This window comes from Scomber scombrus, chromosome 19, assembly GCF_963691925.1.
Source record: "Scomber scombrus chromosome 19, fScoSco1.1, whole genome shotgun sequence".
Classification (NCBI taxonomy): domain Eukaryota; kingdom Metazoa; phylum Chordata; class Actinopteri; order Scombriformes; family Scombridae; genus Scomber; species Scomber scombrus.
Genome location: NC_084988.1, coordinates 5,562,783 through 5,576,678, shown reverse-complemented (window position 1 = coordinate 5,576,678; position 13,896 = coordinate 5,562,783). Strand labels below are relative to the sequence as shown.

Here is a 13,896-nt window from a genome sequence, read left to right as displayed (position 1 = left end):
TTTCAGACCAAAAAGAATAAACAATTTGATAAATACAAAAAATTATAAAATTACTAAAAATATATATAGCAAATATATTAAGTTAAAGTTTCAGAAAAAAATAAGAGAAGGAATTATATAAGTACACACAAACAGACAAAAGTATAAAATCATTAAAATAGCAAGAAAGGTAAACAAGAGGTAGTGCATTGAGTTTACAGAAAGGCCTTGTACTGTTGTTAAAGTGAATGATGCAGTATGAAGATATGTCCAGTGTCAGTTCCACTATGTGGTGTAAAGTATCCAGTAGGGTTGCATAATATATAGATAGTGTCCAGCAGTGTTTGGGGTAACGCTTTACTAAGTAACACGTTAGAGTACTTGGATTACTTTTTTGATGTAACGAGTAACCTAACACATTAAGTCCACAATTAAAGCACTCAGTTGTTCAGTTACGTTTTCAAAAAGATAATCCGTTATTCTTTTTTAACCAACTTAACCTGCAGCATAACTTTTTACCACAAGAAAAGAAAATCCACCACAAATTTGCACTATTACTACTTTTTTGGCAGACAGGCACCTGGCTACAGGGAGGGGAGGAAGTAACTAAGCCAATTAGTCTTAGTTTGAAAAGTCCTGTACCTTTTCCCAGATGACAGGAGGGGCAACAAACTGTGGGAGGGAGGAAGGTGGATATTCAATAAGTAAAATTGTTTACGACACTTTAAAAATCGTTATCAACGTATCTATCATATCTTCAGATCGCAAAATGCTGCTCTGAATGAAATGACTATCAGAAACAGTGTAAGTAAATTCCTGTGAAGCTGATGAACAAAAAAAAAAGACTTAACATAACCTTGACTTACTCACACCTACAGTATTTTAGGCTCCAGCAGGGGGAAACAAACCTCAGCTAATGAAATAGGTATAAAGACTTCCACACATTACAGTATCAACATAACACTACAGACTGCTGACAGTGTGAAAGCTGGGATGTTCATATCTGACACCTCCTCTGTTCATTTTACTGTGACAGTGATGTGCTCATGTCCACAGCTGCTGAACTAACAGGGCCTGAAAGTAAAGCGAGTACTGAGCCTCACATCTCAACTTCTTTAACATGATGTTCATGGTCTTCATGTTTTGTTTCCTTCATCTGCCGGGAAATGACGGTGAGAAAAACACAAGCGTTTCAAACATATGATGAACTAATGATTTCAGTTTTTATAATGTCATCTGTTCTGTTTCCACAGGTGTCTCTCATACCACCAAAATCCTCCAAACACCTCCATTCATCATTAAGAGAGCTGGTGAATCTGTTGACAATGAGATCTCCTGCTCACACAGTATAACAAATTATGATCGTATTCTCTGGTACAAGCAAGACAAATACAAATCTCTCAAGTTCCTGGGATATCTTAACTTGGACAACCTTTATCCCGAGAAAGATGTGAAAGGAAAGATCAGCTTTAATGGAGATGGCCGTACACATTCAAAGCTGACTATATCTGATGTTTCATTAAATGACAGTGCAGTGTATTTCTGTGCTGCCAGTCAGCAGAGTGCTGCAGATTCCCCTCAGCTCACTACAAAAACCCTTCATCTGTTTAACAGGCAGACTAAATGTTCAGGCTCTTCAACACCTGCAGCCAGCCTCCAACTAAACCAACACTTCAAGATTTTATCAACTGTTTTTACCCCCTCTGAGGTCGTGTGGTAGCCTCACAGTTCAACATACTGTGTTGTTGTCATAATCCTGAGATGTTCAGAACATGTTTGTGATTTTGTCTCATCAGTAACAAGATGGATGTAATCTATCACTGCAGTAAACTAATAAAAGTCAGACAAACTATTTGAGTTCTGCATGTTTCAGGTCTACTTTTAATAAAGAAACATCCCTGTGAATGATTCATAAATTAGATTTGATCATAAGTTATAATTTTACTCACTTTCTAGTACTGCCAGTACAGAAATATCTTCCATTGTATGTTTTAAGGATCATCACAAAGAGCATCAGTCTTGTCAGTGTTACTGATGTGAATCATAGATCATGTGCATGGTGGTGATGAACAGTAGGAGGACCTACAGTATCACTTATACTCCCATCTACACTTAGACTGACTGTTTTAATGCAGTGACACTCTCACCTGCAGCTCTTCGTCTCTCTGCAATCTTATGAGACTCAGGTAGTTTTTGTCCTCCACACCATGGATATTATCATCATTAAACAAGACAAACTCATATTGTCAGTGCTTTTGCTGTGGACTGCAGGTAATTTACAGTAATATCAACTGTTTTTATTCTCTAATTATAATGAAGTATTATTTTTTTTAAAGTAATGTCAGGATAAAAACTGAATTCAAAATACTGAGTGATGGTAAACGATAACTTTTACTGTTTTACACACAGGTATAATTGATGGGAATGATGTCAACCAGATACCCATACTATGGAAAGACAAGGAACAAAATGCAACAATACACTGCAGCCACACTAAGGGCGTTAGCTATTCACAGATGTACTGGTACAGACAGCGGCCAAGAGAAGGGATGAAACAAATAGTTCTCACAACTACAAGTCCTCCACATAAATATGAGAGTGGCTTCACTGAAGCCAAATTTCCAGCACAGAAGGAGGATTATAAGACTGGATCTTTGACAGTAGTGAAGCTGCTGCCTGAAGACAGCGGAGTGTATTTTTGTGCTGTGAGTAAACACAGTGATACAGGTGACTGAGACAGCTGTACAAATACCCAACTGCTGCTGTCACAATGAATAAAAACAATGACTTTAATCAACTACAGAGGGAGCTCAAGACCAACATTTATACTAATATCTGTCTATGATTTGTAACTGCAATGATTGACTTTGGTTGACATATATTACTAACTTTGCTGTTGGTGACTGAGCAACATATTGTATGAGTTGTATGTGTATCATGTGATTGAGAAATGTTTTTTTCATTCACATTAATGGTTAACGAGCTTAATGAAAAATTAAAGCACTGACTGTCAGGACAACAGTAAATACTCACAAAAACAAACCTGACTTAGAAAAACTGCACTGCCAACAAACTAATGTAGTACTCTACTGTATTGTTACACCAAGTTTATAGGGATTATTTTAGGTTTCTTGGTTATTTTGTTTCTTTTCATAAGGAGGCAGTATGTCTGTTTGGTTGTTCAGGAAGAGGACGATGCATTATGGCACCACCCACCAAAATGTTCCTAAAGAGGGTTTACCCAGAAATAGCAGAGTGAATAATCAGTAGAACTGCATGAACAGTGATAAAACACACAACCAACAACAGGAATGTTCTTCAGTCTTGTTATAAAACACATCAAGATGATAGTTTTCTTCTGCATAACCTTTAATATCATACTGATTTCAGGTAAGGTAACAAAATATTTTTCCAGTTTCTGTTCGCAGGTTATCATCCAAAACTCCTGCAGACCGTTCTTTTACTTTTCCATTTATTTACTCATCCTCTTACCCAAAGATTGTTTATTATTGTACATTTTTTGTTGATCCTTTTACTACAGGTTCCTCTCTCAGTGACCAAGTCCACCAGACACCAGCTGACATGTACAAAAAACCAGGAGAACAAGCCAATATCAGCTGTTCACACAGTATTCAAAACTACGATCGTATCCTCTGGTACAAACAATTAAAGGACAGACAGCTGCAGTTACTGGGTTACATGACGGGAGGCACTGGATTACCAGAGACTGGATCTGGTGTGAAGATCACGGGGAGTGCAAATAAAAACGAAAACTGTACATTAATAGTTGAAGGACTGAGGCTGAACAGCAGTGCAGTTTACTTCTGTGCTGCTCGTTTACACAGTGCTACATATCACTGCTCCTCACTACAAAAACCTCCCCATCACAAAGTGTTTCATCTCTGTTTTACAGCTCACAGCCTCTTTGCACCTGTGTTCTTTCCTTTAATAAGCTGGCAGTATATCTTTAGTCAGATCTGTATCCTGAGTCAGTGAGGTGTAGTGGTTGTTAATGTGATAGTCGGAATTTTTAGAAGAGGGTGGTGCACAATGACACCGCCCACCCAATGATTTCATGTTGGTTTGCTGATGGGAGGATTTAATCAAAAAGGAGGCTGAAAATAATCATCTGCTTATATGTTGAGGAAAACATAACGATTCATTGTTACAGCCAAATTTGATCTTTTTTTTCATCAATATATCCGCTCAGAAGAAACAAAATGATCATCTTATTTCTAATCATAACTTTTAACATTGTTCTGGTTTCAGGTAAGGTCATGAAAACAGTTTTAAGATAATTTAAGAAATGTTTTCAACTAAATCTGTTGATATATTTGTTTTGTGTGCAGCCGGTATTATACCTTGCTGCCATTTCAGTTGCTATTACATGTATTATGATTTTAATTACATTAACGATTGTTCATATTGATATTTTTAACAGGTTCCTCTCTGAGTGACAAAGTCTACCAGACTCCAGCTCACATGTACAACAAACAAGGAGAAACTGCCAAAATCAACTGTTCACACAGTATTGACAGCTACAACCGGATCCTTTGGTATAAACAGTCAAACAGACAATTAAATTTACTGGGATACATGTTAGTAACCAATCCAATGATAGAGGAGGGAGTTGATGTGAAGATCGAAGGGAGTGCAGATAAAGACCAGATCTGCACATTAACAGTTGAAGGACTGCATCTGAACAGCAGTGCAGTTTACTTCTGTGCTGCTAGTTTCCACAGTGCTACATATCGCTACTCCTCACTACAAATACCTCATCATAGTTTTAGTCTCTGAATTACAGCTCACAGCCTCTTTGCACCTGGAATAAACCATTCTAACCAATGTTGGTGTTTCTTGTGATTAAGATGAATGGTTTTAAAGAGAGGTTCTTTCTGTGGAACGACACCTTTATTTCCCACCTCCCATTATAAAAAACAGCCTCAGTTATTCAGCATGTTTACTCTGGCTGGATCTTATATTAAGATGATCATAATGATGACTTATTTTACCAAATATACTGCTACAGACAACTGCCAGTAGCAGCAATGTCATCATATCAATTGACAGACCTCTAATTCATTATTATGTCATTGGACAATAAAACTTTCCACTGAAAAGCCTGATTTATAAAAGTCCCACAACACATGAAAAGAAAATGAACAAATGAAAAATAGAAAGATTCAATTAGCTGCAAGTTTTATTTTAATAATTCTGTGGTCAGAATGTCAAACGCATTAGCAGAGGACATGACTGATAAGCTTCTACAAAATGCTGCTCTGAATGAAATGACCATCAGACACAGTGTTAGTAAATTCCTGTGAAGCTGATGATGAAATAATGACTTCACAAAACCTTGACTTACTCACACCTACAGTATTTAACGCTCCAGCAGGGGGAAACAAACCTCAGCTAATGAAATAGGTATAAAGACTTCCACACATTACAGTATCAACATAACACTACAGACTACTGACAGTGTGAAAGCTGTGATGTTCATATCTGACACCTACTCTGTTCATTTTACTGTGACAGTGATGTGCTCATGTCCACAGCTGCTGAACTAACAGGGCCTGAAAGTAAAGCGAGTACTGAGCCTCACATCTCAACTTCTTTAACATGATGTTCATGGTCTTCATGTTTTGTTTCCTTCATCTGCCGGGAAATGACGGTGAGAAAAACACAAGCGTTTCAAACATATGATGAAGTAATGATTTCAGTTTTTATAATGTCATCTGTTCTGTTTCCACAGGTGTCTCTCATACCGCCAATGTCGTCCAAACACCTACATTCATCATTAAGAGAGTTGGTGAATCTGTTGTAAATGAGATCTCCTGCTCACAAAATATAACAAATTATGACCTTATTCTCTGGTACAAACAAGACAAATACAAATCTCTCAAGTTCCTGGGATATCTTAACTTGGACAACCTTTATCCCGAGAAAGATGTGAAAGGAAAGATCAGCTTTAATGGAGATGGCCGTACACATTCAAAGCTGACTATATCTGATGTTTCATTAAATGACAGTGCAGTGTATTTCTGTGCTGCCAGTCAGCACAGTGCTGCAGATTCCCCTCAGCTCACTACAAAAACCCTTCATCTGTTTAACAGGCAGACTAAATGTTCAGGCTCTTCAACACCTGCAGCCAGCCTCCAACTAAACCAACACTTCAAGATTTGATCAACTGTTTTGACACATTTTTTACCCCCTCTGAGGTCGTGTTGTATCCTCACAGTTCAACATACTGTGTTGATGTCATAATCCTCGGATGTTCAGAACATGTTTGTGATTTTGTCTCATCAGTAACAAGATGGATGTAATCTATCACTGCAGTAAACTAATAAAAGTCAGACAAACTATTTGACTTCTGCCTGTTTCATGTCTACTTTTAATAAAGAAACATCCCTGTGAATGATTCATAAATTAGATTAGATCATAAGTTATAATTTTACTCACTTTCTAGTACTGCCAGTACAGAAATATCTTCCATTGTATGTTTTAAGGATCATCACAAAGAGCATCAGTCTTGTCAGTGTTACTGATGTGAATCATAGATCATGTGCATGGTGGTGATGAACAGTAGGAGGACCTACAGTATCACTTATACTCCCATCTACACTTAGACTGACTGTTTTAATGCAGTGACTCTCTCACCCGCAGCTCTTTGTCTCTCTGCAATCTTATGAGACTCAGGTAGTTTTTGTCCTCCACACCATGGATATTATCATCATTAAACAAGACAAACTCATACTGTCAGTGTTTCTGCTGTGGACTGCAGGTAATTTACAGTAATATCAACTGTTTTTATACTCTAATTATAATGAAGTATTATTTTTTTTAAAGTAATGTCAGGATAAAAACTGAATTTAAAATAGTGAGTGATGGTAAACGATAACTTTTACTGTTTTACACACAGGTATAATTGATGGGAATGATGTCAACCAGATACCCATACTATGGAAAGACAAGGAACAAAATGCAACAATACACTGCAGCCACACTAAGGACGTTAGCGATTCACAGATGTACTGGTACAGACAGCGGCCAGGAGAAGGGATGAAACAAATAGTTCTCACAACTAGAAGTCCTCCACATCAATATGAGAGTGGCTTCACTGAAACCAAATTTCCAGCACAGAAGGAGGATTATAAGACTGGATCTTTGACAGTAGTGAAGCTGCTGCCTGAAGACAGCGGAGTGTATTTTTGTGCTGTGAGTCAACACAGTGATACAGGTGACTGAGACAGCTGTACAAATACCCAACTGCTGCTGTCACAATGAATAAAAACAATGACTTTAATCAACTACAGAGGGAGCTCAAGACCAACATTTATACTAATATCTATAGATGATTTGTAACTGCAATTATTGACTTTGGTTGACATATATTACTAACTTTGCTATTGGTGACTGAGCAACATATTGTATGAGTTGTATGTGTATCATGTGTTTGAGAAATGTTTTTTTCATTCACATTAATGGTTAATGAGCTTAATGAAAAATTAAAGCACTGACTGTCAGGACAACAGTAAATATTCACAAAAACAAACCTGACTTAGAAAAACTGCACTGCCAACAAACTAATGTAGTACTCTACTGTATTGTTAGACCAAGTTTATAGGGATAATTTTAGGTTTTTGGTTATTTTGTTTCTTTTCATAAGGAGGCAGTATGTCTGTGTGGTTGTTCAGGAAGAGGACGATGCATTATGGCACCACCCACCAAAATGTTCCTAAAGAGGGTTTACCCAGAAATAGCAGAGTGAATAATCAGTAGAACTGCATGAACAGTGATAAAACACACAACCAACAACAAGAATCTTCTTCAGTCTAGTTATAAAACACATCAAGATGATAGTTTTCTTCTGCATAACCTTTAATATCATACTGGTTTCAGGTAAGGTAACAAAACATTTTTTCCAGTTTCTGTTCGCAGGTTATCATCCAAAACTCCTGCAGACCATTCTTTTACTTTTCCATGTATTTACTTATCCTCTTACCCAAAGATTGTTTATTATTGTGCATTTTTTGTTGATCCTTTTACTACAGGTTCCTCTCTCAGTGACCAAGTCCACAAGACACCAGCTGGCATGTACAAAAAACCAGGAGAACAAGCCAATATCAAGTGTTCACACAGTATTCAAAACTACGATCAAATCCTCTGGTACAAACAATTAAAGGACAGACAGCTGCAGTTTCTGGGTTACATGTTAGGAGAGAGAGGATTACCAGAGACTGGATCTGGTGTGAAGATCACGGGGAGTGCAAATAAAAACGAAAACTGTACATTAATAGTTGAAGGACTGAGGCTGAACAGCAGTGCAGTTTACTTCTGTGCTGCTCGTTTACAGAGTGCTACATATCACTGCTCCTCACTACAAAAACCTCATCATAGTTTTATTCTCTGAATTACAGCTCACAGCCTCTTTGCACCTGTGTTCTTTCCTTTAATAAGCTGGCAGTATATCTTTAGTCAGATCTGTATCCTGAGTAAGTGAGTTGTAGTGGTTGTTAATGTGATAGTTGTAATTTTTAGAAGAGGGTGGTGCACAATGACACCGCCCACCCAATGATTTCATGTTGGTTTGCTGATAGGAGTATTTACTCAAAAAGGAGGCTGAAAATAATCATCTGCTGATATGTTGAGGAAAACATAACGATTCATTGTTACAGCCAAATTTGATCTTTTTTTCTTCAATATATCCGCTCAGAGGAAACAAAATGATCATCTTATCTCTAATCATTACTTTTAACATTGTTCTGGTTATAGGTAAGGTCATGAAAACAGTTTTAAGATACTTGAAGAAACGTTTTCAACTAAATCTGTTGATGTATTTGTTTTGTGTGCAGCCAGTATTATACCTTGCTGCCAGTTCATCTGTAACAACATTTATTTACATTTGAATTAAATTAACGATTGTTTGTGATCATATTTTTGAACAGGTTACTCTGTCAGTGACAACGTCCACCAGACTCCATCTCACATGTACAACATACTAGGAGAAGCCGCCAAAATCAACTGTTCACACAGTATTGACAGCTATAAACAGATCCTTTGGTATAAACAGTCAAACAGACAATTACAGTTACTGGGATACATGTGGACATCCAATACAAACATAGAGATTGGATCTGGTGTGAAGATCGAAGGGAGAGCAGAAAAAGACAAGATCTGCACATTAATAGTTGAAGGACTGCATCTGAACAGCAGTGCAGTTTACTTCTGTGCTGCTAGTTTCCACAGTGCTACATATCACTGATCCTTAATACAAAAACCTCATCATAGTTTTATTCTCTGAATTACAGCTCACAGCCTCTTTGCACCTGGAATAAACCATTCTAACCAATGTTGGTGTTTCTTGTGATTAAGATCAATGGTTTTAAAGAGAGGTTCTTTCTGTGGAACGACACCTTTAACTTCCCACCTCCCATTATAAAAAACAGTCTCAGTTATTCAGCATGTCTACTCTGGCTAGATCTCATATTAAGAATATCATAATGATGACTTATTTTACCAAATATACTGCTACAGACAACTGCCAGTAGCAGCAATGTCATCATATTAATTGACAAACCTCTAATTCATTATTATGTCATTGGACAATAAAACTTTCCACTGAAAAGCCTGATTTACAAAAGTCCCACAACACATGAAAAGAAAATGAACAAATGAATAATAGAAAGATTCAATTAGCTGCAAGCTATATTTTAATATATCTGTGGTCAGTATGTCAAACGCATTAGCAGAGGACATGACTGATAAGCTTCTACAAAATGCTGCTCTAAATGAAATGACCATCAGACACAGTGTTAGTAAATTCCTGTGAAGCTGATGATGAAATAATGACTTCACAAAACCTTCAGTTACTCAAACCTACAGTATTTTAGGCTCTAGCAGGGGGAAACAAACCTCAGCTAATGAAATAGGTATAAAGACTTCCACACATTACAGTATCAACATAATACTACAGACTGCTGACAGTGTGAAAGCTGGGATGTTCATATCTGACACCTCCTCTGTTGATTATACTGTGACAGTGATGTGCTCATATCCACAGCTGCTGAACTAACAGGGCCTGAAAGTAAAGCGAGTACTGAGCCTCACATCTCAACTTCTTTAACATGATGTTCATGGTCTTCATGTTTTGTTTCCTTCATCTGCCGGGAAATGACGGTGAGAAAAACACAAGCGTTTCAAACATATGATGAAGTAATGATTTCAGTTTTTATAATGTCATCTGTTCTGTTTCCACAGGTGTCTCTCATACCGCCAATGTCGTCCAAACACCTACATTCATCATTAAGAGAGTTGGTGAATCTGTTGTAAATGAGATCTCCTGCTCACAAAATATAACAAATTATGACCTTATTCTCTGGTACAAACAAGACAAATACAAATCTCTCAAGTTCCTGGGATATCTATACACGGACCAACAAAACCCAGAGAAAGACATGAAAGGAAAAATCAGCTTTAATGGAGATGGCCGTACACAATCAAAGCTGACTATATCTGTTGTTTCATTAAATGACAATGCAGTGTATTTCTGTGCTGCAGATTCCCCTCAGCTCACTACAAAAACCCTTCATCTGTTTAACAGGCAGACTAAATGTTCAAGCTCTTCAACACCTGCAGCCAGCCTCCAACTGAACCAACACTTCAAGATTTTATCAACTGTTTTGACACATTTTTGACCCCCTCTGAGGTCGTGTTGTAGCCTCACAGTTCAACATACTGTGTTGTTGTCATAATCCTCGGATGTTCAGAACATGTTTGTGATTTTTGTCTCATCAGTTACAGTAAACTAATAAAACTCAGACAAACTATTTGACTTCTGTCTGTTTCATGTCTACTTTTAATAAAGAAACATCCCTGTGAATGTTTTATAGATTAGATTTGATCATAAATTATAATTTTACTCACTTTCTAGTTCTGCCAGTACAGAAATATCTTCCATTGTATGTTTTAAGGATCATCACAAATAGCATCAGTCTTGTCAGTGTTACTGATGTGAATCATAGATCATGTGCATGGTGGTGATGAACAGTAGGAGGACCTACAGTATCACTTATACTCCCATCTACACTTAGACTGACTGTTTTAATGCAGTGACTCTCTCACCCGCAGCTCTTCGTCTCTCTGCAATCTTATGAGACTCAGGTAGTTTTTGTCCTCCACACCATGGATATTATCATCATTAAACAAGACAAACTCATATTGTCAGTGTTTCTGCTGTGGACTGCAGGTAATTTACAGTAAAATCAACTGTTTTTATGCTCTAATTATAATGAAGTTTTTTTTTTTTTTAAAGTAATGTCAGGATAAAAACATAATTTAAAATAGTGAGTGATGGTAAATGATAACTTTTACTGTTTTACACACAGGCATAATTGATGGGAAGGATGTCAACCAGATACCCATACTATGGAAAGACAAGGAACAAAATGCAACAATACACTGCAGCCACACTAAGGATGCTAATCATGTCCAGATGTACTGGTACAGACAGCGGCCAGGAGAAGGGATGAAACAAATAGTTTTCACAACTACAAATCTTGCACATAAATATGAGAGTGGCTTCACTGAAGCCAAATTTCCAGCACAGAAGGAGGATTATAAGACTGGATCTTTGACAGTAGTGAAGCTGCTGCCTGAAGACAGCGGAGTGTATTTTTGTGCTGTGAGTCAACACAGTGATACAGGTGACTGAGACAGCTGTACAAATACCCAACTGCTGCTGTCACAATGAATAAAAACAATGACTTTAATCAACTACAGAGGGAGCTCAAGACCAACATTTATACTAATATCTGTCGATGATTTGTAACTGCAATGATTGACTTTGGTTGACATATATAACTAACTTTGCTATTGGTGACTGAGCAACATATTGTATGAGTTGTATGTGTATCATGTGTTTGAGAAATGTTTTATTCATTCACATTAATGGTTAATGAGCTTAATGAAAAATTAAAGCACTGACTGTCAGGACAACAGTAAATATTCACAAAAACAAACCTGACTTAGAAAAACTGCCCTGCCAAAAAACTAACGTAGTACTCTAATGTATTGTTACACCAAGTTTTGAGGGTTAATTTTAGGTTACTTGATTATTTTGTTTCTTTTCATAAGGAGGCAGTATGTCTGTGTGGTTGTTCAGGAAGAGGACGATGCATTATGGCACCACCCACCAAAATGTTCCTAAAGAGGGTTTACCCAGAAATAGCAGAGTGAATAATCAGTAGAACTGCATGAACAGTGATAAAACACACAACCAACAACAAGAATGTTCTTCAGTCTTGTTATAAAACACATCAAGATGATAGTTTTCTTCTGCATAACCTTTAATGTCATACTGGTTTCAGGTAAGGTAACAAAACATTTTTTCAGTTTCTGTTTGCAGGTTATCATCCAAAACTCCTGCAGACCATTCTTTTACTTTTCCATTTATTTACTCATCCTCTTACCCAAAGATTGTTTATTATTGTACATTTTTTGTTGATCCTTTTACTACAGGTTCCTCTCTCAGTGACCAAGTCCACCAGACTCCAGCTGACATGTACAAAAAACCAGGAGAACAAGCCAATATCAGCTGTTCACACAGTATTCAAAACTACGATCGTATCCTCTGGTACAAACAATTGAAGGACAGACAGCTGCAGTTTCTGGGTTACATGTTAGGAGAGAGAGGATTACCATAGACTGGATCTGGTGTGAAGATCACGGGGAGTGCTAATAAAGACCAAAACTGTACATTAACAGTTGAAGGACTGAGGCTGAACAGCAGTGCAGTTTACTTCTGTGCTGCTCGTTTACACAGTGCTACATATCACTGCTCCTCACTACAAAAACCTCCCCATCACAAAGTGTTTCATCTCTGTTTTACAGCTCACAGTCTCTTTGCACCTGTGTTCTTTCCTTTAATAAGCTGGCAGTATATCTTTAGTCAGATCTGTATCCTAAGTCAGTGAGGTGTAGTAGTTGTTAATGTGATAGTTGTAATTTTTAGAAGAGGGTGGTGCACAATGACACCGCCCACCCAATGATTTCATGTTGGTTTGCTGATAGGAGGATTTACTCAAAAAGGAGGCTGAAAATAATCATCTGCTGATATGTTGAGAAAAACATAACGATTCATTGTTACAGCAAAATTTGATCTTTTTCCTTCAATATATCTGCTCAGAAGAAACAAAATGATCATCTTATTTCTAATCATAACTTTTAACATTGTTCTGATTTCAGGTAAGGTCATGAAGACAGTTTTAAGATACTTGAAGAAATGTTTTCAACTAAATCTGTTGATATATTTTTTCTTTTGTGTGCAGCCATTATTATACCTTGCTGCCATTTCAGTTGTTATTACATTTATTTTGATTTTAATTATATTAACGATTGTTTATGTTGATATTTTTAACAGGTTCCTCTGTCAGTGACAAAGTCCGCCAGACTCCAGCTCACATGTACAACATACTAGGAGGAACTGCCAAAATCAACTGTTCACACAGTATTGACAGCTACAACCGGATCCTTTGGTATAAACAGTCAAACAGACAATTACAATTACTGGGAAACATTGTATCAACCATTGGAAACACAGAGAAGGGAGTTGATGTGAAGATCGAGGGAAGCGCAGATAAAGACAAGATCTGCACATTAACAGTTGAAGGACTGCATCTGAACAGCAGTGCAGTTTACTTCTGTGCTGCTAGTTTCCACAGTGCTACATATCACTGCTCCTTAATACAAAAACCTCATCATAGTTTTATTCTCTGAATTACAGCTCACAGCCTCTTTGCACCTGGAATAAACCATTCTAACCAATGTTGGTGTTTCTTGTGATTAAGATCAATGATTTTAAAGGGAGGTTCCTCCTGTGGAGTGACGCCTTTAACTTCCCACCTCAAATGATAAACAACA

General features: G+C 37.2%; 1 gene segment (V, D, J or C); it reads left to right on the top strand.

The window, feature by feature from the left end:
- Nucleotides 1-981: 981 nt before the first annotated feature.
- On the top strand, nt 982-5,541 carry LOC134001262 (T-cell receptor beta chain V region CTL-F3-like). The segment is given in 5 exon segments: nt 982-1,151; nt 1,233-1,532; nt 3,521-3,715; nt 4,421-4,535; nt 5,535-5,541. Coding segments are annotated over 5 exon segments (669 nt in total).
- Nucleotides 5,542-13,896: the final 8,355 nt, after the last annotated feature.